The sequence below is a fragment of the Crassostrea angulata genome, chromosome 9 (genome assembly GCF_025612915.1).
Source record: "Crassostrea angulata isolate pt1a10 chromosome 9, ASM2561291v2, whole genome shotgun sequence".
NCBI classification, from domain to species: domain Eukaryota; kingdom Metazoa; phylum Mollusca; class Bivalvia; order Ostreida; family Ostreidae; genus Magallana; species Magallana angulata.
The window spans coordinates 16,193,233-16,219,711 of record NC_069119.1 but is presented as its reverse complement, the minus strand read 5'-3'; the positions used below and the strand labels follow the sequence as shown (position 1 = coordinate 16,219,711).

General features: G+C 34.4%; 1 protein-coding gene across 15 annotated transcripts in view; it reads right to left on the bottom strand.

Annotated features, from left to right (window-relative positions):
* The window catches only part of LOC128162900 (hemicentin-1-like), a 90,403-nt gene that overhangs the window by 41,779 nt on the left and 22,145 nt on the right, over positions 1–26,479 (bottom strand). For 9 of the 15 annotated variants that reach the window (XM_052826307.1, XM_052826308.1, XM_052826314.1 and 6 more), the window contains 35 exons: positions 23,601–23,885; positions 23,257–23,316; positions 22,628–22,891; positions 21,702–21,998; positions 20,856–20,906; positions 20,185–20,442; positions 18,949–19,221; positions 18,591–18,677; positions 18,155–18,412; positions 16,888–17,169; positions 16,678–16,764; positions 16,252–16,506; positions 15,828–16,109; positions 15,531–15,605; positions 15,087–15,137; positions 14,938–14,967; positions 14,784–14,846; positions 14,520–14,603; positions 14,348–14,431; positions 13,748–14,005; positions 13,152–13,433; positions 12,739–12,822; positions 12,390–12,644; positions 11,764–12,039; positions 11,177–11,299; positions 8,099–8,359; positions 5,617–7,482; positions 5,430–5,510; positions 4,642–4,704; positions 4,083–4,334; positions 3,674–3,955; positions 3,303–3,371; positions 2,964–2,993; positions 2,813–2,836; positions 2,623–2,658 (listed from right to left, as the gene is read on the bottom strand). In XM_052826307.1, coding sequence (XP_052682267.1) covers positions 2,623–2,658; positions 2,813–2,836; positions 2,964–2,993; positions 3,303–3,371; positions 3,674–3,955; positions 4,083–4,334; positions 4,642–4,704; positions 5,430–5,510; positions 5,617–7,482; positions 8,099–8,359; positions 11,177–11,299; positions 11,764–12,039; positions 12,390–12,644; positions 12,739–12,822; positions 13,152–13,433; positions 13,748–14,005; positions 14,348–14,431; positions 14,520–14,603; positions 14,784–14,846; positions 14,938–14,967; positions 15,087–15,137; positions 15,531–15,605; positions 15,828–16,109; positions 16,252–16,506; positions 16,678–16,764; positions 16,888–17,169; positions 18,155–18,412; positions 18,591–18,677; positions 18,949–19,221; positions 20,185–20,442; positions 20,856–20,906; positions 21,702–21,998; positions 22,628–22,891; positions 23,257–23,316; positions 23,601–23,885 — 7,368 coding nt within the window. The remainder of the gene's footprint in view (positions 1–2,622; positions 2,659–2,812; positions 2,837–2,963; positions 2,994–3,302; positions 3,372–3,673; positions 3,956–4,082; positions 4,335–4,641; positions 4,705–5,429; positions 5,511–5,616; positions 7,483–8,098; positions 8,360–11,176; positions 11,300–11,763; positions 12,040–12,389; positions 12,645–12,738; positions 12,823–13,151; positions 13,434–13,747; positions 14,006–14,347; positions 14,432–14,519; positions 14,604–14,783; positions 14,847–14,937; positions 14,968–15,086; positions 15,138–15,530; positions 15,606–15,827; positions 16,110–16,251; positions 16,507–16,677; positions 16,765–16,887; positions 17,170–18,154; positions 18,413–18,590; positions 18,678–18,948; positions 19,222–20,184; positions 20,443–20,855; positions 20,907–21,701; positions 21,999–22,627; positions 22,892–23,256; positions 23,317–23,600; positions 23,886–26,479) is intronic. The other 6 variants (XM_052826313.1, XM_052826322.1, XM_052826315.1 and 3 more) reach the window with 5 other exon arrangements.

The following is a 26,479-nucleotide window of genomic DNA, read 5'->3' as shown; positions in this document are numbered from 1 at the left end:
CTCAGGTAATAATTGTTCAAAGTTTTTAAATAACCACAGCTATTATTTTGTTAGCATGTATGTTTCGTGTTTATCATAGGAGTTGCTACAACCTAAATTCATTTGTGTAAATGAGGCGCCTAGAGGGGTTATTTGACATATTAATGTCAGTTCATTTTTAAATGAACCGAAATTGGTAAACCATTTACAAATTATCGAGTAAGTGACGATGTGTTCCGTTTAGAGAGTCCCTTTAACCTCGTATACCATGATCACCGTAGTCGAACAAAGATCTTGTAGCACGTGTCAATTATTGTCAATCAAAGCCCACGTTGTACGAATAAACGATATCATATTATTCCGGTTTGTACGACCCTTTAATTTTCGGAAGCTTATAATTACGTTAATTAGGTGTGTGAAAGAGATTTGTGTATTTCAACTATTACAATCAACGTTATTTCTTATTTCCTAACGATACAATGGGTAAATCTGAAGTTATTCACACATGTGTTTTCAGCTGTACTGTCTCTTTTACGGTCACCTGAGTAGCATATAACCCATACACAAACTTGTCGAGGAGTCTCATATATTTATTAAATTGGGTTTCATTCTTGAGTAGAGAAATTATAAATTTGTAATGACGACCCCCTCCCTGCCTGAAATCTTTCAAAAGAACTATGAAACCTATAATTTGGCGAAAAAATTAAAGGGGCATGGTCACGATTTTGGTCAAATTTCATTTTTCTGTTTTACTATTTACAGTGCTTCAGGAATGCATTTCTAATGATCAAATGAAATATGAGAGTCAGTCATTGAGTAAAAAGCAAGATGCAGGGCTCACAGTTCTATGTCATGTAAACAAGGCTCGTGCCCTGTTTTTGTTTACATAGGTTCAATATACCAGTAAAATAAATTTTCAAGCTGATTTGTCTATCTTCTTATTCATTCTAAGCATAAATAAACAGTTCCTAACGGTTAACACATTCATTTTAGGTCTAAAACTGGAAATTTCACTTCAACATTCAAAATGTAAACAAAAGCTTTGTTTGCATAGCAAAGAATTGTAAGCACTGTAACTCGCTTATAACTCAACGAATGCAGTCAAATTTTGGTTGCCTATTAAAAATGCCTTACTGAAGCATTGTGGATATTGAAATCGAGAAAATAATTGTTGACCAAAATCATGACATTCCCCTTTAAAGATCTGGTCTACAAAATCATGAATTCAGTTTTCCTCTCAGGTGTGTGGGAGTAAAGAAGATAATTTTTAAACATTATATGCATTCACACCAGTCCTATACATCCATTTTAGCCCTGCCCTAGAGTTAAAACCTATACTCCAGGGGACATGAAATTTAAAATTTTAATACAGGACTTCCTGAATAACATAATTATGAAGTTTTTTTTTCATACAGATGTGTGAGAATAGAGAAGAAGATTTTTAAACATTATATTCATTAACACTATATTGCCATATTGCCCCCCCCCCCCCCCATGTGCTAAACCATTGACCCAAGGGCCATGAATTTCACAATTTAGGTAGAAGAGTAAGTGGACATCATAATCATGCATTTAGTTTTTAACAAATATATATGGGAGTAGAGAAGAAGATTTAATACATTTTTACTTTATGGCTATATTGGCCCCACCCTAAAGCCCGAAGCCCTGACCCAGGTGTCATAAATTTCACAATTGTAATAGAGGGTTTCATGGATTTATCATTATCATGCATTTAGTTTTTAACAAATATACATGGAAGTAGAGAAGAAAATTCTCTAAGATTTAATACATTTTACTATATAACCATATTGCCCCCCCCCCCCCCTAGAGCCAGAACCCCTGACCCAGGGACCGTAAATTTCACAATTTTGGTAGAGGGCTTTAAGGACATCATCACCATGCAAACAGTTTTGTCCTCAGATGTGTGGGAGTAGAAAAGTAGATTTTTTTTTACAATTTGGCTTTTTTTGCATATTTGGCCCCACTTGTGGTAGAGCCACGAATTTCACAATTACCATACCATTACCTTACAATAGATATGCCTCACAGCAAAATTGGTAACAATTAGCCCTGTAATTTTTAAGAAGTTAAAAATGTAAAATTGTTAACGCACGACGACAAACGAAAACAGATAGCAATAAGTCACCTTAGTTTTCTCAGATGACCGAAAAATGTCTCGAAATAACAAAACAATAGATGAAAGTAGATATAGTCAGAACATAAATTATGAAAAATTTCACAAATTAAAGAACCATACCACAACGCAAAACAATGACAATATTGACAATATTCACAAATCACAAAACTATACAACGACACCATTAGTACTGGCATAGGCATAAGACGTGACGTTAAAAGACCAAGAAGTATATGCAAACAAGATCAAGCTCTATAATCAAAAGTTTGAAACAATACGGGAGAAACCTTATTCCGTTTGTTCTCCTTATTTTGATATGAACAATGAAAGAAGCAGACAAACATTAATGCAATTTTCAACTAAAAGAGAGCAAACATCCCACAGACATCAACACTTCAACAGTCCAACAGAGAATCTTAACAAGATACATTCATGTTAGAAACAGAATACGACCAAAGACAAGAATCAGTTACATGTACTTGGCGAGAACATATCGTGATACAAACCAATAGGAGGTGGCGGAGGTGGCATTCTAAAGGAATCTATTTTTAAAATGAAACAGAAGAGTCATGCTCTGCTAATGGCATCCGAACGTGTTACTATCCAATGAAACATTATGTCAAGAAATATAGTTCAGTAAATCAAAGACGTATTAAAGAAAAGTTAATGTTTATAGTAATTGTCGCAATACGTTACCAAAGTCATCTACAGGCGTTGGCACTGTAAATAAGATAATACAGAATGCAACTTTACGTCAAATAAGATATAATCAATTTCAATTCGATTTTCATTATATAAATCATATTGATAAAATGAAAAAAAGCATATGAATTTCTAGAAAACATACCGACTGGAGTTCCAATTGGTTGGCCAGTACCTGTTTACATAGAATATAAAAATTAATGAGTATACTTATTTTCATTCATAAAAAGAGTTCTTAGTACATTATTAACTTTTGTCTTGCTCTGAATATTCTTTGCCAAAATGTTTCCAATTTTCGAGGACTTTGTTGTCTGGTGGAATAGATCCACGACTTCATCGTTACTTGAAGTGCAATGTCTAATAACCGATTGTACTGTTGAATCATATAGGCCATGCATTTAATTATCCGTAATATCAGTTTCGCTATATGCATGCAATTGATACCAACGAATATCAATCAAACCAACGTATAGGAAGACCGTACCAGGAGTTAACGGAACTGATGGTCTAACGGGTGTAAACACAAATGCCTTCGGCTCTTTTTCCGTCAGGTCTACACAAAAAGATTGAACAAACTGATCACAAAACAAAAATTTCGAAGTATCCACGCTATTTACAAATATGTTTTGACCATAAGCCTAATGTCTGCGAAGAAACGTATGTTTTTATTATTTTTATGTTTGATATGGTATTTAAAATATAATTTGCAATATTATAAATAAGTGTTAGTATATTATTATGCATTCATTCAAAAAACCATTATAGTTTGATGCTTCAAAAATGAACTTGAACGACATTTCTTTACAACCTATCAATTAAGGACAAGAAAACATTATCTAATATAAATGTTTGTACCTCTTGGCAAAACGTTAAGGTCAGCAGCATACGTTGAACCTAGATCGTTATTTTTCACACAATAATAGGAGCCTCTGTCTGCCAATCTGACAGGCTTGAACTCTATAGCACCTCTAACAATCTTATTGTCTGAACTCCGTACTGGATCGCCATTTTTGTACCATGATATCGTATCCTCTGCCCTGATATTAGGGAGTTTACATGTAAGTGTATAAGCATTGCCTTCTCTGGTTTCTAGTTGTTCTGGATCCTGGTTTCCTATCACACTTGGATCCGCCGGAACTTTAAACAAATAAATTCAGGTCAGTCATCCTTTCAAGAATTACGAAAAAGGACTGAACAAGTCTATTAACAGATATTGCCTCATACATTTTGATTTGCGATATGCTTTCATCCTTCAATTACTAACCTGTGTCAAGAAGGATTGTTGTGGCCGTTTGGAGATTGTTATTCACTGTACATGTGTATTTTCCTCTATCAGTCGGCCTAATCGTTCGGAAAACTAGGTTGTTCTCCATCTGGGTTGGTGCTCCGGGTCGGTTTAACTGCAGTGGGACTTCATTTTTGTACCATGATATTTGGTCGTTTGGCCGCCAAGGAGTATCACATTCGAGTACGTATGGCTCACCCTCCTTGGCTGTTACAGTAACTGGTGAACGTTCTATAAAAACCCCATATGACATATAAGATTTAACTTTTTGGCACAAGTTACTTGAAATGCAGCCTCAGTTTTGATTTTATTTGTTTTTAACTTCAAGTAAAGTGTTACTTCTATAATGCTAGTATTTTCATGAGGAGAAAAAAGGTTTGCTTTTATATACAAAAAAAAACTATTATTGATTTTGAAGCAGGTTTCAAATAATTATAGTTGGCTAAAATGAAAAATGATACCTGATTGTCCGTGCTCAAGCAATATATGTAAATCATAAAGATCGATTCATAGAGTTTTTAACTACATAAAAAGTCACCTGGAGACAGCATATCTATTCTTGGAGATGGGAAAGGGTCTATCGCTTGTGGCTTCTTACCACCTGTAATAATATATTTTTTTCAAAGAACTGTAAAAAGTACGGTCTTCTCTTAATTTATTTAATGTTTTTGTTCCTTTAAATTGCAAAGTTAAATGACCGCGAACTTCTACATTTGTGCAACCCCTTAAAATGATATCTGGTATAGATTTGTAAATGAAAAGATCTTAAAGTTCGCTCAGCATCCAATGGGATTCTGCTCTTTACATCACATTAATTGCTAACTAATTCCGTTTTTCTTTTTAAATTCTAATAGATATAAAAACAAATGAAAAGGCCCCATTAAAAAAAACAAAAAAACAAAAAACAAAACATACGCTTATTATGATTGGGTAATAATTTCTGTTAGATGTATGTAGTTTTTGAATGATATTGTGCATACGTTGTCGATAAAAATACGTTACATGCATACCATAGTTTAAAACAGTAAAGATAATTCAAATATAAGTATTTAAGACTTGTGATTAACTCATACAAGAATGTATGATAGGCATATTATGAGTTTAAGCATGATAACTGCAAAACCTCCTTACCAACACGTAATAGAAAACAACACATAATCCCTACACAAGCAATGAGAGCAAATATGCAAAAGTTTGATTTGAATTGAATAAAGTAAAGACGCTGTCTAACACATTGATTAGACATAAAAATGTTAGCAAGCCATAATATGATATAAGTAATGGCAAAACGATCATATGATGGTATGATGCAATCAGTATACAAACCCATGGATTGTGGAACAGGAGGAGGAAGAGGAAGAGGGAGATCAGACGGTGAGGAACGAGGAAATGTATAGGGAGGAAAGCCTACGATATGTCAAAGTAAATACAGCTAACATGATAAAAGCATAGAATGGAATAAATAAGAAAACACAAAAGTTGTCTTGTAGATCTATCGGGATGAACAGTATACCTGGCTGTCGTGGTGAACCATCGGGTAATACACCTGGTATTCTAGGTGTACCATCAGGATTTACACTAGGTAGTCGTGGTGTACCATCAGGATTTACAGTGGGAAGTCTGGGAGTACCATCAGGGTTTACAATTGGAGCTCTTTGTGTACCATCAGGATTTACACTGGGTAGTCGTGGTGTACCATCAGGGTTTACATCTGGAAGTCTGGGTGTACCATCAGGGTCAACATCTAAAAGTCTTGGTGTACCATCAGGGTACAAGTCCGATTGTCGTGGTGTACCATCCGGAAGTCTTGGTGTTCCATCAGGGTACAAGTCCGGTTGTCGAGGTGTACCATCTGGAAGTCTTGGTGTCCCATCAGGGTACAAGTCCGGTTGCCGTGGTGTCCCATCAGGGTACAAGTTCGGTTGTCGTGGTGTCCCATCAGGGTACAAGTCCGGTTGTCGCGGTGTACCATCAGGGTTTACATCTGGACGTCTTGGTGTACCATCAGGGTACATGTCCGGTTGTCGTGGTGTACCATCTGGAAGTCTAGGTGTACCATCAGGGAACAAGTCCGGTTGTCGCGGTGTACCATCAGGGTTAACATCTGGAAGTCTTGGTGTTCCATCAGGATACAAGTCCGGTTGTAACGGTGTACCATCAGGGTTAAAATCTGGACGTCTTGGTGCACCATCAGGATACAAGTCCGGTTGCCATGGTGTACCATCAGGGTTTACATCTGGACGTCTTGGTGTACCATCAGGATACAAGTCCGGTTGTCGTGGTGTACCATCTGGAAGTTTTGGCGTACCATCAGGATACAAGTCCGGTTGTCGTGGTGTTCCATCAGGGTTAACATCTGGAAGTCTTGGTGTACCATCAGGGTTAACATCTGGAAGTCTTGGCATTCCATCAGGGTACATGTCCGGTTGTCGTGGTGTTCCATCAGGGTTAATATCTGGAAGTCTTGGCGTACCATCAGGGTACAAGTCCGGTTGTCGTGGTGTTCCATCAGGGTTAACATCTGGAAGTCTTGGCATACCATCGGGGTACATGTCCGGTTGTCGTGGTGTACCATCAGGGTTAACTTCTGGAAGTCTTGGTGTACCATCAGGGTACAGGTCTGGTTGTCTTGGTGTACCATCAGGGTTAACATCTGGAAGTCTTGGTATACCATCTGGGAACATGTCCGGTTGCCGTGGTGTACCATCAGGGTTAACATCTGGAAGTCTTGGTATACCATCTGGGAACATGTCCGGTTGCCGTGGTGTACCATCAGGGTTAACATCTGGAAGTCTTGGCATACCATCAGGGTACATGTCCGGTTGTCGCGGTGTACCATCAGGGTTAACATCTGGAAGTCTTGGTGAACCATCAGGGTACATGTCCGGTTGTCGTGGTGTCCCATCAGGGTTTACTTCTGGAAGTCTTGGTGTACCATCAGGGTACAGGTCCGGTTGTCTTGGTGTACCATCAGGGTTAACATCTGGAAGTCTTGGTATACCATCTGGGAACATGTCCGGTTGTCGTGGTGTACCATCAGGGTTTACATCTGGAAGTCTTGGTGTACCATCAGGGTTAATATCTGGAAGTCTTGGTGTACCATCATGGTTCATGTCCGGTTGTCTTGGTGTACCATCAGGGTTTACATCTGGAAGTCTTGGTGTACCATCAGGGTTAACATCTGGAAGTCTTGGTGTACCATCAGGGTTTACATCTGGAAGTCTTGGTGTACCATCAGGGTTTACATCTGGAAGTCTTGATGTACCATCAGGATAAAGGTCTGGTTGTCGTGGTGAGCCATCAGGGTATAAACCAGGCTGTCTTGGTGAACCGTCTGGATATACACTTGGTTCGCTAGGGGATCCATCTGGATTTAGTCCTGGAGAAAGATGGTATTTTTTTAAAACATTTATTATTTTTAAGAAGTTAACAAAATGCTTGATAAATAATATAGATAATGTATTAAATCTTCGTTTTCAGTTTGCCTACACTTCTGTGTGTTGAAATAATAACATCCCGATATACAACAGAAAAATGTTACATCAAAGCATTACTTTATAAAGTATAATTGTTAGTTTTTTAACGGACAACGAAAAAAGCCCAAATACAGTGCACGCAAAATGATTGAAATTTTAAAAGCTAAGACACCGTATAATTGGGAAAGATTTAATTTGTCAACATACTTCAATATGTTGAATAAATTAAACGAAGCGAAGAAAAAAGATTATCGAACATTAATGTAAACTTAATATTTGAAGTAAGTCTGTATGGTTTAAGAAAGTCTTAAACAAAAATTATACCATTTATACGGTGGTCATAGAGATAAAAAAAAGGTTATGCTTGGATTAGAGAAAAACAAAGTCCCTGTCAATTGTTATATCAAGAAAAACCGGGTTAACCAGGCAGCGCATAAGTAATGCTCCGAACTCTTCATTCACCTAAAAGACCATTTGAGCTAGGTTAAAACACCCGACCCTGTTCAGCTTGCGTTTCACCTTGAACTTGCAGCCTTGTTGTCTGAGACGGGTCAGATAAATAATCTGCAATACATGTATAATCTCCGCTGTCACTGGGCAATATCGAACGAAATACCACAAGAGAATTGTTTTCCAAGAAATAAATCCTGGATGTTATGCCAAACGGCAAAAATTGTTGGCCATTTTTTTTCCACTCTATGTCGATTCCTGGACTCAAATTTGGTATGGCACAGCGAAGTTCGAACCTTGTATTGGGCACTGGGTATTTTGTGACGATACCTTAGCAAATGTCAAAATGAGAAAAAAAATCAATTTTTGAAGATGCTGTAAAACAAACTTTGTACGCACGAATGAAAGGAGAATTAGCCAATAAGCAAATGCTACGAGAGTTGTTAGAAAAGTTCGCAGACATAGTGATTTACGGCAAAATTATAGTGTACTTTGATGGATGACGTGTATTTTACTAAATGACAACCAATTGAAAATAAGTATGCAAAAAATCATATGATTTTGAAGTTGTTTTTAAAAGATACATCGATATTTATTTTTGAATTGGATTAACGGAGCACCATTCCATATACCACGACGTCAGGTGACGTCAAACTACTGAAAGGCAATTTAAACCAGTCACTCTTTTTCAAAGTAAACACCTTTTAGTTCACACACTTTTCATGCCATTTAACCCATTTATAAAACGCATGTTCACACCATTATTTGTCATATTTTTGTATGATGTCTTTTCTGCATATCGTATATCATCTATGTCCAAAAATCTCTGCCCACACAGTTTCGACTTTAGATAAGAAAATAAAGCGAAATCCATAGGTGCAAGATCAATGCTGCATAAGGGGTTAAGGTGCTGAAAGAGCTAAGTATATCAATGTTTTCATTTTCAAACCTTCAATTCAAATTGTGTTTCCAATTGTAAACCTTTGTCCTATAAAAATAGCAGCATCTAAGAACCTTTTGGTCTCAATCCTAGATTTTTCTGCGTGCACACAAAATTTAATGACGACCCGGTGCTCCAAGGTATCCATTTTCGTTAACGTTTTGACTCATTTTTCTACCGTTGGTCGACCATATTTGGCGATAAAACGGTCAGAAATTCTTCAATTTAATTGAAACTTTCATCAAATGACCTTCATAACCTATTGTGATATCATATGAAATATCGTTTATTTTTATGAGCTCAAACTGTACATTTTCTTAATAAGGAAATATGCATACAAAATATTACACACTTAAAAACTGGCATGCTCCGTGAAGCACGTCTTATCAAAATAATTAATCTGTATATTTTAAGATGCATTTAAAATAAACTATTCTTTACATATTTCTTAGAAAATACGTCAAGATTAAATATGAACAGCTTCGCTGGGATCATGCGAATAATGCGCTCACAATCGAACTTGTCCGCGAACTTTTCTAAAAACCCTTGTAGTTCTTCGTAGCATTTCTATGACCATATTTCGTTTTATATTGAAACTTAAAACATTTTTCATCCATACACAGTAAGATAAATATGGGATAAATACACAGCTATAAAGAAAACAATAAATATTCTCTTATGGCATTCAACAAAATGAAAGCCGTTTTTGTCCATCTGATGCATGTACATGGACGTAACATTTCTTGAAATATTGAGGTCAACATAATGTTTACTTATCGAATGTCTTCATTTTGACAAACACACTTCTAAAGTTGTCAAAAAAAGAAATTAAGATATATTCCCTGCATATGGATTAAAACGAAATTACAGCTCAATTTCCTCATCTTAAATAATTTTTTTAAAAGCATATTGCTAAAATAAGAAAGGTTTTCTTATGCTAAAAGTTTGAATTTGTTTTGTTTTAAATTTAAATCATACTGAGTCAAACTTTAAGATTGTATTAACATCATGTGATTATGAATGACATTTGTAGTCCCAGGAAGTATGTGAAATGACAAAATTATAGATATAAATAGGAAGTGAGAGTTATTCATGGACATATCATTTACAAGATAAATAATGTGACTTTGAATGGTAGGATTGATTTACTTCTCAAAAATCTACGTAAACATTAACAAATAAATTTCAGGCTCCTTATACAAACCAATCCAAGCAGAATATTCCGTGAAAATAAATTGAATCAAATATGTAACATTATATAGAAATTGATATAATGAAAGGAAAAATATGAAAAATGTAGAGGACGTTCAATCTAAAAACTATATAAACCAGCGGCTATTTATATAGCACTTGCATGCAAGAACTACAAAATTGAGGTTGCAAGATTAAAAATACTACAGATTTATTTATATCATGAAGCAAACTCTCTTTTAAATCAGTCAAAAACTTTCACAATTATTATTTATTTCTGATATAAGAATTTTAACCCAACAAACTATATTTCACATTTGATTTTCATTTGTTCTTAAGTTTCTCCTTATTAAAACATTATCAAGCTAAAAAACAAAAAAATAAACAAATAGTATGTGGTTCATAAGAAAAAATAAATATGGGAAAAGAACATCAGGAAAAATGAGTTTTAAATAGCTGTAAATATCATATCTGACTGAAACTTGTCTTTTTCAACCGAATATATTGCCTATCGGTCAAACTGTTAATATTTTTTGAAAAAGAAAAAGCAACTTTAAGTGAGCATTGCAGTGTAGAATTTTTACGATTTTCAGTGCCATGGCTGCATGCAACAAAATATTGATTCATGGATTTGTTTAACGACTTATTAGAAAGGATCATCTTGGATACGATGTAAAGAATTATTAATGCTCGTGCTTGCTGTTACTTGCTTTTCAAATAGAATTTTAAACTGTAATATAGTATCTTTATTTTTTTATCATTGTACGTTAAGGTTTCCAAGCTATTGCTCGAGGCATTGTTTAATGGAGGATCACCTCGGATACGATGTAAAGAATTATTTTTGTTCGTGTTTGCTGTTACTTGCTTTTCAAATAGAATTTTAAACTGAGATATGGTATCTTTCTTTTTTATCATTGTACGTGTAGGTTTCTGAACTATTGCTCAAGGCATTGTTTAATGTGCTCTATATAATATAAAAAAACATAACAAACAGGGCCACGTTATACCACACATACCGTTATCTGGAGCAGTGGGAGGCCTATCTGCAGGAGCTGTTGGAGTGAGGAATTCATCAGGCAGAGGTTCTGGAATTTCGTTCACCTTGTCTGGTCCATACACTGTAACTTTTCTTTCTGAATCTATAGATATTATCCAAACGTATATTTAAATACACTTTAATATCATCTGAGGACCAGTTTGTATTCATTGTCAGGATTTTTTCTTATAAACCTAAATTTGTGGATTCCCTTACATAAATAATGTTTGCGTTCTGAAAGTCATTCAGAATGTAAATCTTTTTGTAAAGGAAGCCATTTTATCAACGAAATCCACAAAACATTGAGCCACCATTAATATGATTACAGTGACCATTATTAAGAAAAAGAACTTTCTATAAATATCTTCCATTATGTTAATTGAAAATCAAATATTATTCTGTCGTATATTTCATAAACTTTCAAATTTCGAACATGTATAATACTTCCTATGTACGGAAGCGGCACTTTTGCAATGATGTTTTTACTTTTAAAAATCAGTTTGCTGCACATTATGCATAAGCAAAACAGTGTTTTAATTGGAAGTTGATTCATAAAATAATCAGTACCAGTCGGAAAAGGGTTAAGTTGGACGGAGTATGATTTTCCTTCATCAGATTGACACGTATACGTTCCAGCATCCTCGGGAAATACAGAACTAAATTCAATTTTCCTGTTTCTATCCACAATTTGGATTCTCTGATTTTGAACCTCGAACGGATTGCCATCTTTAAACCAGCGAACGTTATCGAATGGTTGTAGATTAGAAATGTCACAAAACAACTCTGTTTTGTCATCAGTCAATGGATTCATTTCCGGTGGCTCATAAACCGCTACTGCCGTACCTGTAATACATTTCTATGACTTAAAAATCATCAAGCAGATATCTCAAATCATAAACTAAATAGGGATTTTAGCTTTCATTATATTTTTTATTATAATTACCACGATTTTTTTTAAATTAGTATACTACTGTAAGTAATGTTTATGGACAAGATATATGAAGCTTTTTCGTTTTACTAAAATAACTTGGTCTTGATTTCAATTAAAATCACTTTTGGAAGTTGTTTTTTAACAAAACAACATCCATAACTTGTAAAAATCATTTCTAATTGATCTGAACGATCTTAAGTGTGTGATTGCACACGGTTTGAAACCTTTAAATTCGTTCTCTGCCTTACTAAAAAATTCTTACCCGGATCAACGTATTGGATATCCGTTGAGGAGGAGGACATGGATTTATCATTCGTAACACAAGTGTATTTTCCATTATCAGCTGGTGTGAAATTCGGAAGAACCAAGACACGACCGTCATCCTTGTAAAACACAGGAGTTCTTGTTATTGGTTGCCCATCTTTAAGCCAGGTGAAAATAGCATTGGGGTTGTTTGTTTGTATTCCACACAGCATTTCGGCGGTTCCAGAATCCAAAGGTAATTCCAATCGAGAACCTGTGGAATGATATCAACGGAATACATGTTTCTTGCCTTTTTTTCATTTCAAACTTGACTTTAAGCATAGTGACCTGTACATATATAGACCTACCTATAGTTAAATCCTCTTTAGGTTTATCATTTTGAGATAAAAGGAAAGTAGGTGAACCGTAAACGTCGGATTCTCTTAATGTACCTATAAACAAAGATTATATTGTATCAAAAGAAAAGAAAACCAGAGCCAGAATATTACCAATGCAAATGATTCCTATACTTTAATGATGTAACCAATCAGAATTTCTTACTCGGTATAAATATAAACACAGAAATTAGATTCACTTATCCTTGTAATTGTATGTGCAGAATGGATATCTACCATTTGGAGCTTAAACATAACACAAGGTATATTTGTTTCATACACCTTGCAATTAATGTATTTTATTTAGACTTCTGAAAAAATAATTGACTTGTTTGCAAATGTTATTCTGTATTATATATAGCAATAAACCTAACAAATTAGCATACCATCTGGGTACACGTTAACATCCGTCGTATACGACGTGCCCATTTCGTCATTTGCTGTACATGTGTAAGTTCCAGCATCCTCTGGGTAAACAGAACTAAACTCAAGTTTCCTTGAATTAGCGACCAATTGAACCCTTTGAGACTGAGGCTCAAAGAGTTGGCCATCTTTTAACCACGTGATTTGGTAGCCAGGATCTAGGTTAGGTATGTTGCAATATATTTCTGCTTTATCTCCAGTGACAGGATTCAATTTAGGCGGATTGTATGTAGCCGTCGCAGAACCTTAAAAAGAGAAAACAATATTTGTATGAAACACAGAGAAGCTTGGGTTTTTTTCATCAAAACTTATATGTGAAACACACATTAAGGAGGCCCGTTGGTCAACAAATTAACAATTAGATGTTTTAGACATTACTTTTATTCACAAACACAAAAAAATCCAAAAATTTTTAAATAAATTCCTATATCTTTATGCAAAGAAGATTGAGACTGTATAAAACGTGTCACGACCATCCAGACCTTTTAATTACTAGATACACACAAACAATGCCAATGGAAAAGCAGATTGTTAATGATATATATTAATAGAAACTGACCAGGGTTCTCATACTGAAGGTTTGTAGAGGAAGATGACATAGTTCGATCATTGGCCACACAAGTATATCTTCCATTATCAGAGGCAGTTACTCCCATCAGGACCAGAATTCTACCGTTGTACATATAATATGTTGGATTCATTCTACGAATGGGTCGACCATCTTTCAACCAGCGAATAAGAAAGTTCGGGTCATTCGTTTGAATTCCACAGCGTAGATACATAACACCGCCGTCTATTGGATATGACAACGGCTGTCCTGCAAAGTGGTAATAAATCGTGAACAAACTCTACAGACATTTAACTATGGTTTACTTATAGTACTGAATTTGTTCAACACTATCTAATTTACTGGCTAATCCGGTACTTGAAATTTGTATCTTGAAATTTGTATTTGAGCCGTTATCGAACATTCAAAATTTGAAACATCTGCTAGGTACATGTACCTATTTGCCGGCAAACCAAAAGTCCAACGATCTCATATACCAGACTTGGTGCAATTGTTTATATAAAAAGAAAACCTCGATAAGAAAAACCATGCACACAGATGTTATTCTCTGACGCTTATACGAACCGTATATTAAAGTTTGAAACCACTTACCTTGGGGTATAGAAGCATCAGGAGAAGGTAGTGTTCTTTCCGGTAGGATGCCTGTCGGAACATTTTCTTGAGGTACATATGTTCCTATGTTAAGAATAAAATTAGCTTAAAATCATTGCTTACAAAATAAGTGTCTTAACAAGAACAATTGACAAAATTTCATAAAACAAACCTGGGGGTGTGGGGAAGTCTGGGGGAATTATCGGTGCTTCTGGAAGTTGACCTGTTGGTAGATTGTCTTCAGGCACGTAAGGTCCTGTGTCAAAGATTAAGTTGATAAAAATACATGATATAGAAAAATTAATTTGTTCAATATTTGTTCGATATTCTTCCAGCATTGCAAGGTTATGTGGAAGTTGACCTCTCAATTTTTTTTCACTATTTTAGGAAGATTAATACGTAAGTATAACGAATGGTAATATTTCATCACACAAACCTGGAGGTATTGGTTGTTCAGGCACTTGTCCTGTCGGAATATTGTCTTCAGGTATGTAAGGTCCTAAATAAAAAATCACACTGATTAAAAATCTTTCTAAGGAAGCGGTTGTATGTGTTCACTAATACAACAATCCCTTTTTCATTACACAAACCTGGTGCTATTGGTTGTCCCGGCAATTGGCCTGTTGGAAAATTAAACTTAAGTGTAATTATTAAATTAAAGAATAAAATTGGTTAAAAACTTTCGAGAGGTTTGCGACGTTTCTTAAAAACAGTGAAAAGATTTTATTGCTACACAAACCTTGGGGTACCGAGCCATCCGACGGAGCTATTGGTTGTCCTGGATATGGGCCTGTTGGAACATTGTTTGATGACATTTATTCAAAATTTTATCAAACATTTCATTTTTTTTGGATAAATAATTATGTAGATCGTAGAGTTTGACAATCTAAATAATTCTAATAAAACGTTGTGGACTTTTTAAAACAAACCTTTCAAATAAAAATAACAATGCTTATTACATTAAAAAAAATTGAATACAATTTTATTTTCGAGAGATCATGTCCAATGTCCTATAAAATTTCAAACAATCAAAACAACTGGAACAGTTTCAATTCAAACGAGTTTTACCGAAATACAAAGGAAATTAACGTCGACATATATTCATAATAAGCCTTATGCAACCATACACATTGGCTTATATCACTAAACACATCGTCTTATGCAACCATACACTTTTGCTTACCCGTTCCCGGCTCTGGAATTGTAACTGGTGTAATTGTCATTGCTGGTCCGTATACGGTATTAGTACGATCCTTATCTGAAATTGGTAAAACCAAATAACCAAAAAAATTTAAGAAAATAGATTAATAGTTGGGTAGCTTTTTTTGAAACTCTTTACATGACAAAGTACATGTACGTCTGAAAATAAAGTTTTCTCTTTACTATAAATGAGATAGAAATGATACTAGGATTAATTACTCAACAGTAAAACCACTTATTTTTTTTACTCTCATTTCCTGAATAGTTCTTCATTTCTTACCATTTTTATAAACATTTACTCCCGTTGAGTGTGACAATGTAGATCCATCCGTAGCCATACACGTGTAACTTCCGGCGTCCTCTGGATAAACGTAACTGAACTCGATCCGGCGGTTGTTGTCGACTAATCGAGCTCTCCCAGCAGGAGGCTGAAAGGGTTGTCCATTTTTTATCCAGCTGACGCTAACCCCCGGTGGAAGGTTCGGAATGCTACACTTCACGACCACTTTTCTTCCAGTAATAGGATTAAGCCTTGGAGGTTGGTAAGTAGCGCTGGCTAGGGCTTTTGGTAGACAAAAAAAATTGAAAATGAAACGAAATATGTACATTGCAATTAACAATATAAATACGTTTCTCGTGGTTTTTTTTTCTTTCGTAAATCACAAAATATTTTAGGGTAGATTAACAATAGCATTAAAACATACCTGGTGAAACGTAATTGAGTAAGGTAGACGAAGACGATAGAATATTGTCATTCGTAATACAGGTGTATCTTCCATTGTCAGCAGGTTCGAAATCAGGAATTACCAAAACACGACCGTCATTTTTGTAGTAAACAGGATTTCTTGTAATTGGTCTTCCATCCTTCATCCACGTGAAAACAGCATTAGGATTAGGATTCTTGACTCCACAATACAATTCTACAACTCCATCTTGTGTAGGCAGATCCATAGGAGAACCTAAAACATTAAAAGAGTTCATTATAATTTCAAAAACTTCTAATTATTATTATGATACTCTTCCAGTGAACGCCCCCCCCCCCCCAGCATTTCTCTTTACTTTTAGTGACTTTCGTGTAAGTGTCCTTTATTGCAATTATATTGTAGACAAATGTGCAATGATATATTTACCAATTTCTAGGTTTGGAAAAGATCTGTCATCAATTTGAGAAAGCAGGAATGTTGGATCTCCGTACACATCAGTTACACGGCCGTTATCTGTTAATATAAATGTTCATCAAAAACTTTCTGATTCACGAAAAAATAGGTCTATTTAAGAAGTCATACTGGTTGACTTTGTAAAAATTGATAGTTTAATTCCAAATATAAAAGTACACATACCATCTCTAAAGACCTTTACGCTTGTAGTATAAGCTTCCCTTTGCTCTGTGTCTGCAACACATTCGTAGCTCCCAGCATCACTGGCATAAACGGGACTGAATTCAATTTTACGATTGTTGTTGAGGAACCGAACTCTGGCACTTTGGATGTTGAATGGTATTCCATCTTTCAGCCATTGGACGGTAACATCGGCAGGAAGGTTTTGTATGTTACATACAATCTCAGCCCTTCTACCCATCAATGGATTCACATTTGGAGGTTCATAAGTCGCCATTGCAGAGTCTACAGTTTACAAAAGACTCAGATTAAAACTAAATGCATCCTTTTTATTATATGTACAATCATACATGTATATATGATCGCGAATTTTTGTCGCAGTAAAAAATATTTGCAATAGTTTACTGCAAAATGAAGATGGTTTTCAATTTTGCAAAATGTGATAAACTATCGAATAAAAGTAAAATTATTTTATGTTTATATAACTGTTAGAGTTCGTAATGACATAGGTATTCACGGAGGTTAACAGATCAACAAATTACCCGCTAGATCAACATTAAAGTTAAAAAAATTCAGATATATTTTTAAGCTGTTAAAAAGTCTTTTTAAGAAGATCCATTTTATCTAAAAGAAAAGTGATGCAACCATCACTATCTTCTGAACAATGTATTGAAAACTGTATAGAAGCACATACAATTATTGAGTTTTAATCATTGTTGTTTTTCTTCCAAAAAAAATTCATTGGGATTTAATTTCGTCATATCTTAGTCTGTAAAATCGGTCACATATCAACTCTGTATTTAAGAATACTCGGGTTAAAAAATCGTCTTGGATTTAAATTTTATCAATTTCATTGATTTTTACTGCCAACGAAAATAAGGAAGTTAAATGTCATTTTTCAAAGCATTATTCTATATTTCTTTTCAGTATCCTGCCTTAATTTGTAGTGTACTTTTGTAGTTATTAACTTAACTGCTTTATAAGGACCCTATTGCAAATAAGCTTTTTAACAAAGCTTCTAGAAGCTGTCTTCAGTAATAATTATCATTTGTATGTCATTTAATCTTTAAATAACAATATTCAAAATAATTATTCTATGAAGTTGCATAATGCTGTGATATGCTTGATTATTAATTTGAGGTATGTTATATGTGTAATTATGGCATTTTGTGATATATTAACCTAAATAAAATGAAATGTATTGAAATCCTCATCAAATATTTCTGGTTCTACAGTAAATTGCATATAATGAATGGATATCACAAATTACCTGGAGTTGTATACGATAGACTTGTTGAAGCGGACGACATGGATCCATCATTGGCAACACAAGTGTATCTACCATTATCAGCAGCAGAAAATCCAAAAAGGACTAAGCTTCGTCCGTTGTACATGTAGTATGTTGGTTTCATTCTCTGAAGCGGCCGACCATCTTTCAGCCATCGAATGATTGTGTTGGGGTTACTAATTTGAAGGCCGCACATGATCTCAACTCTTCCTCCAATTATCGGATATGGCATAGGTGTACCTTAATTAGCATATATTGTAAGGCGTTAAAAAGGATTTTTAACAAGTTTTACTTGAACAAATAAATTCTTATGACTTAAAAATTGATTATTCAAATTTTTATTAATCAAAATATTGAAAACAAAACTGTTACTCTAATACAATTATTCAACTATGAATTGTATAAATTTGAGTTTTACCAAAGCTTATTTGGCGGCGTGGACCATACATCCAGTATAAAGATTCCATGAACATAGGGTTGCCAAGTGCTGCGCTTCTTTCCAAAGCTATGTAAAATTTAAAAGAAAAACAAGTTCAAATGTTTTGACATCATTATCTTAACTAATGAAGGTTTTATGAAATATAATAATATTTTAGAATAATCATATTTGATTATTTTTTCTGGGGGTTTTTTCTTCATTTTTTTTAAATAATTGCAAATCAGGTATTGTGTGTGAAAATCACACCTGCACGATACACACGATTCCTTTAGCTTTTTAATTTGTAGATGATATTTACTGGTACATAATTAGATTTAAAAAATACAACAGAACTTACGAGTGGAGTAGCCATTTAGATACATCGACCATTGGTATCCATTGGCTTTGCAGGTATATCTTCCTACGTCGGACGGTTGGAAAGATTTAATCCACAAAGTTTGGTCGTTGTCCATTAGAACCACTTGTTCTGGTTCAGCCACCAGTGGAATACCCTCGTATTCCCAGCTGACTGCATCAGTGGGTTGAAGCCCGGGAATACGACACTTTATTTCCACAGCCGAGTTGAAAATTGGATATATCTTCATAGGCTTTGTTGTTACTCCAGCTTCATCTGTTGCAATAAAATGAGCTTAAAAGTAAGATCTTTGAAAAACGAATTTCATGATCGAGCTTTCAAAAGTGCAATTGCTGTTTCAGCCATGTTAAGGAAGCATAACAGTTACAATTTTATAGACTGGACTTAAAAAAGAAGAGAAACAAGAATAGAATTCCAGGGTCCCCCGCCGGTCAAGCAGTATACTAGTATCGAGTCTATCGACCAAGGCTGATTTAGGAACTTGACCAAGGTATTAGTGGTATAAACATTTGGTATAAATTTAATGAAAATCCGTCAAAATTTGTAGGCATGAGAGCGCTTACAAGGTCAATTTTTTGATAAAACGGAGTCATGATTGTGGTCAAAGTCCCATAACGCCAAAAAAAAGTATCGACTAAAGCTGATTTTCGAACTTGACCAAGGTAATAGTGGTATAAACATTTGGTATAAATTTAATGAAAATCTGTCAAAATTTGTAGGCATGAGAGCGCTTACAAGGTCAATTTTTGGATAAAACGGAGTCATGATTGCAGTCAAAGTCCCATAACTCCAACAAAAAGTATCGACCAAAGCTGATTTTCAAACTTGACCAAGGTAATAGTGGTATAAACATTTGGTATAAATTTAATAAAAATCCGTCAAAATTTGTAGGCATGAGAGCGCTTACAAAAAAGTGTGACGGACGGACGCACGGATCCACGGACACACGGACCCACGGACACACGGACGGACGGACGCCCGGCATTTCTATGTCCCCGCTCCGCGTTGCGGCGGGGGACAATAAAATGTTTGTACTGCAAGAGACATAAATTTGGCACTTAAAGGCATTTAATTAAAAAAAACTGAAACTGAATATTTTGAAGTAAATTAAAGGGCTCTTCTTTTTAGGGAGATCCATATAGTATAAAAATGGACACGGACATCCAGCCCTTTTAAATCACGATAATGGCCAGGGACATCCAGATAAATAGTTCGTACCTGAATTTATATAAATAAGTTCTTGTGCTGCCGAATGCCAATTTTGCCCCCCAGTCAGACACATATAGACTCCGCGATCTGAAGGTCCAAAAGCTAGCAAGACCAAACGGCGAAAGTCGTCTTCAAACGCGACGTTTGGTAGGGTATCATCCAGAGGTCTGTTGTCTTTGAACCAAGCAATGCTGGACGTCGAATCATCCGCCACATCACACTGAATTCTTAGGTTCCCAGCTTCGATTGGGATTCTTGAAGAGGCGACTGAAACGTTTGAAAACCTTTATATTAGTTTCGACAAAAGTACCTGTATATTAATTTTGCAATTCTAAGAAAAAAAACCCCAAAATACTAACATACATACTTGAAAAAAATCATCAATTCATTATGTTGATTGCATCACTAATTTTTTAATGTAACAAATAATCAGTTAAATAATTTACTGTTACAATTTGTGAATAACGTACTTTTTCATTACTTAATTGAAATTTATTTATTTCCTCTTTGGCCAAAATTTATTTTAGAAAAATAAAAAGATCAAACCCTTTTATCGGAATACACTTTATGTTTCACTCATGGAATTTTGGCATGAGCTTAGAAATTTTTTTTTCAAGTGACATCATATCTTATAGTGACATCATATCTTATAGTGACATCATATTTTATAAGACACTTACCTGCCGCTGCCTGTCCGAGGAACCGTCCAAAATGTCGTTGTCTTGTTGCCGCTTTAAATATAAAAAATATTGAGATAGCAAGCAAAGTTTTTTTAAAAAAAATGGCATTAAATTTAAAACGAAAAAATATATCACAAACTTATCATAAAAATCAACATAAACGAACAAAAATTTGGTGCAAGTATGTGATAAAGCACAATTTCTTATCAATAATTTCAAAACCGGCAATGGTTTCAAATCACAAAGCAACCATCTCCATTACCCTTGAACAATGATTAAAGATCATACATGTTCAACGCCTTACAAATGCCTATACTGTATTCAGAGTTATTTTTGCCTGGTGAAATTTTGGCTCTCTCTACACTTAAAACAGTTCGCCCCATCTTGAATTCGCCCAGGCAAAGTATTGATTAAAAAGTGATAATTTGAGATATGGGAATTCGCCCAGTCTTTAGATGGTATTGGACGTTTGTCGATATTAATATGGATTTAAGTACATTATGATTTGAATATTGTCACTAAATCCTACAACATTTAACAGAAGAATACGCTTTAATTTTTTTTGAAAAGAAAAAAAAAATTAAAATCACCAACGGGACTTAATCCATGACTTATACATTAGATTCACAGTGAACTCTCTAACCGACTACGCTACGCTATAAGCGAACCACTTTAGGAAAGAAACGATTACAAATATCACACTCGATTTATTGTTTATTTCAATAAATAGCACGTCACAACATTAAGTTGTCACATGCCACCTTGAATTCGCACACTAAAACGAGAGAGAGAAGGACGAAAGTAAATCGGGGACGAAAATTTCCCCGTTTACAATTGTTGACTTACCGTTGGCATGTGGTTGTATGTACATCACGACAGGGGTGACATTAGGATCATTCACTGCACACATGTAATTTCCTTGATCTGATGCACTGACGGAACGTAAGATCATCTTACGACCGTTCTGCTGAAAGATTATATTTGGGTTATTTTCTGCTGCGATCGGTACATTTTCCTTAAACCACGTGACTTGCATATTTGGATTGGTGGCGCTGTCGTGGTCATGAACGCTGCACGTGATCTCCAGTCTACTTCCGATGATTGGGTTTAGTCGCTGGGGAACGTAGACGACGATAGCCGTATCTAGAATCAAGCCAAACTCTGTATTTAGAATCAGTTAATACAATACTACTTGGCGAACACTGGAAGCACCTTTTACACTTCTGAGGAAAAAAGCAACTCAAATTTGAATTTTAAAAAAAACTTATTGACAATTTAAACAAGCCATTCATTTTTTCTTCTTTAGATAACGGATTTTTTATAAGTGCGTATGATATAATTGAATATGTATAAAACAGTAACACACGCTTAATGCAAAAGAGCTTATGATGAATTGACGCTAATAGTGAAGTCATTTTCATTTCCCATGGGTTTAATGCAGACTATGTAGCTAACAGATCTAGCAAATTGCGTTTATAACAAAGCAGAATTGCTATTCCCCAGAACTTCGTGATTAGGGTTTTTTACTGTATATAAATGTTTAGCTCTATGGCTTTAAAATGCATCAAGTATTTACAACTTAACCTACTATCTTATCATGGTTTTGATGGTTGACATAATTATGTAAGATTTGGTAGAAAATAAATGTCGGTCGTAGGCCATATTACTGCAATATGATGCATAAATAAATTTAAACAAATATCATCAAATTCTAATTTGACAATTCGGTTGAACTATTTCTTGATAAAAAAAAAATTGACCAAAGCCATTACTTGTATTGCCTTCAATGAAGAGGTCTGTTGAAACTGAGGTTAAGTATTCGTTATTGGCAACGCAAGTGTAGAGACCCGAATCCTCTTCTTTAACCCTCTCGAAAACAATCTTCTTCTTGTTGTCTGCGAAGTAGATAGCCCTACCGGCGGGAGGATTGAACGGCTGACCATTTTTAGCCCAAAATATTTCAGCGTTTCCACTGTCGATCAGACAATTGATTTCAAAGTAGCCCGATTTAATGTTGATTTCTTGCATTGGATTGCCTGTTTCGTAGAAAATTACGATCGTATTTAAACAAGACACAAAGATTAAAGAAAATTACAATGCTTTTTTTTTTATGTTTTATTTATCTCTATCTAAGAAAATGATCATCATAGAGGTAAAAAGTTACTGAATTACTTTAAAAACCAAGAAGTTCATAAAATGCATAGATGAGCTAAGCGAGAGTTAAAGACTATACAAATGGCTAATAAATAAACATATCATTGAAAATTATATTCACTTCTTTCGATATAACTATGAATGTAGAATATTGCATGATAAAGCTTCATATAATAATATCAAATAGAAGTTGAAATGTTTAACATTTTAACGGAACTCTTAATCACCCAATCAGAATGTAGCTTACTTTGCTGGATGGTTGATCCCGAGGAAAGTGACATCGTAGCATACATAGTTCTGCTTTCCTCTGAAATTATTGAAGAAAATTATATGATTCATTTAAAATTGTATGACAATCTTTTTAAAAAAAAAAATTAATGATATTTAGCTTTTTCTGCAATGTCTAATATCAGTTATTTTCCTTTTTTTTTTTTGATTGATTTTTATGTATAATATTTATCAATTCTGGAAATGAATTTGTGAATTTAATTTTGGTCTTTAATAACTTTTATTGAAATAAATGTAAATCATTTTTTATCACGTAGTTCATATAATATGTTTATAAAATTAAATTTGATTAAAATAACTCACCACGTTCATGTACTTTTACAAATGTGGACACCGAGGTCCTCATTGGGTCATTAGCCTGACATGTATATTTTCCCTCATCCCCCGGTACCACCGGGTCAAATAGTATTAGCTGGTTGTAGTTTTGGAACTGAATTCTTTGGTCAGCTGTTGGCTGCACAGGGACGTCATTTTTGAGCCAGGTTAAGCGAATGTTTGGATTTGTGGTTGTGATGTCACAAGTCAACTCCAGGCGTGTTCCTCTGACGGGGTTCAAGGTTTGGGGTTCATGAACAACCACGGCGTTTTCTAATTAAAACAGAATTGTGATTTTTACTTTTTTTATAACAGTGTTTATCGCATATTGTGCAAAACAAGTTTTTAAGTTAACATGTATTTCATATTATTCTTGACAACATCAGCATGGTAAATTGAAAAATGATCAAGTGTCTGTTGTTTATCATTTATATTCATATTTGGCTATTCATCGTCTGTACTTCTGTAATCAATTGTTGTCTTTCTATCATACTGACGCATTTTTACATACCTGTGAATATTGTTCGTGACTTGCCGTGATTTATAAATATATTTTACCGTCATGTGTGAAATGCAATATTGTTAAGATTCTGTTCAAATTCTGTGTGCAACAATTTCTTTAGACGTCATTTACAAAATATCCTTACGTTATACGTGTACATTATCATCATGCAGTTATTTTGTAATGAAGTTATCATTTTAATAACAAGAGGCCCATGGGGCCACATCGCTCACCTGAGCAACAATTGGCGTTCAAAAGATATTGTGCAATATGGTCCCTCGGTAGAATAACAAAAAATATTGTCAAGTATTCGAATTTTACAATTATTTTTGCATACACGTAATCTTTGACATTGTACCTTCATGAAATACTATTTTTTACCAGAATAAGAAAATCCTACGCAAGATATAAAACTAAACATTTGGTAGGGGTACACTGTTAAGTTGTTAACTTCCAATTCCCTATATTTTCGTTCTGCCCCCCCCCCCCCCCCCACACACACACACTTTGTAAAGCGATCAAAATATATGAGAGCATATAGGTACATTTGTTTCATCAACTACTTACTTGTTATTGTATTTAAAAAAAATATATAATAGTTATTGTATTTTATTTAAAAAATCCTTCATGTATAGATGTGAAGAAGAAAATTGTACCTCAATGTGCTCAATTCCTCAAGTTAAAACATTCAAAAATTTAATTTGTTTTCCATTATAATTAAATGACTGTTATTTACCTCGCGTACAAACCAGGATAATTTTCCGCTGTGATATTTTCTTAGGAATAGCGATAATTATTTTATCCCCATAACAGAAATGTGTCAAAACTATGGAAACTGTTTTAAAGATGTCGTTTTTATTTACTCGTGTCTGAAAAACTATCAAAATTGATGTAGATTTCACATTATTTATTGTATAATGAGGGGACCCCAGAGAATAGGTATATACAGAATATCATTCTTTTATTTTTTTTTGTTCAAGTATTTAACATACTCTAATTCATATAGAATTTCTAATGTTCAACCAAAATTTCAGCGTCAATCGTAGAATTATAAGCAAGATACAGAGCTCACAGTTTCCCTAGGTTTGAGTCATATTTTGTTGACATGACTTTATTACATTCAGCTTAAGATTTTTAACTTGGTATTTCCTATTCACCATTAAAAATGGAAAAAAAGAATGGCCTAAGATTTTCAATTCTTTTATTCACTCAAGACCAGTTCATTGGTATTTAAGGTTCAAAATCAGTTTATACAAATGTACACAAACACAGTCAAGGATCACATGTACAGTAGGAGTAATAATGACGAAAAAAGGTTAAGTTTACAATACAATAAGTTGTTAAAATTGGTTTCTGGAAGAACAGACTTTGAAAATTTTCTTAATAAATATTGACAAATTTTTTACTTTTTTAATCTTTAGTTTTTAAGATCTGTGTACAAACATAGAATTGTGAGCAAATCTCTGTATCTTAATTGCTTATAATTCGAAGCTTAACACTCAAATATGGTTAGTAAATAGAAATTGTAAACAATTAAACACAAGAAACATGCATGCACTATAACAAATAAAGAACACAATTTATTTTTTCGAAATGAATCATATATACACTGTAACACATGTATATCTACCTATATATTTCCTTCAGCGATATCAAACTCTATTTAAACTGAATAAACTCGAGAAAATGCCGAGCATCGATCTCAACAAAACCTATTGCATTAATCTACCATTACGCAAAAGATAATGCCGAATTACCGATAGAATGAATTGTATTTCAGTACTTTTTTGATACATCAGATTTTGCTTAATTTGCGCAGGTAAAGAGTTAACTGTTTGATCTACCGAAGTCTCTGTTTGAATTGATACGTAAAAATCACGAAATACGAGAGTTCCCAGGTTAAAATACAAAGCATAAATAATGCATACGAAACGAAAATCAGTCCTAGCTAACACCAACGTCATGTGTGAAATCTGTCAACGCATTGAAATATTTAGCCTCAATTTACTTCACAAAATCGGCACCAATATATTTTGCATGTTTCAAAAATTTCCCTTCATACACGAACTGTTGCATAAACAAGCAAATTCATCATAGTCAGATCGACCCTTTTTCGTATAATGTCATGGCTGCTTTAAACAAAGAACCTCGTTTTAGAAGTATGGAATACGAGTCTTGGTAAAATGGGTATGCAAACCCGGGCCGTGGCAAATTAAAAGCCGGGGTAGATCGGCAATCGTCAATTCCAAATACGCATTATTTTGCGGCAATATTTACAGCGAATACAAATATAACTGGTCCATCAAATATCCTGAAATTTAAATGAGATTGGCAGATTAATAACTGCCAATCTTTTGTTTTGACC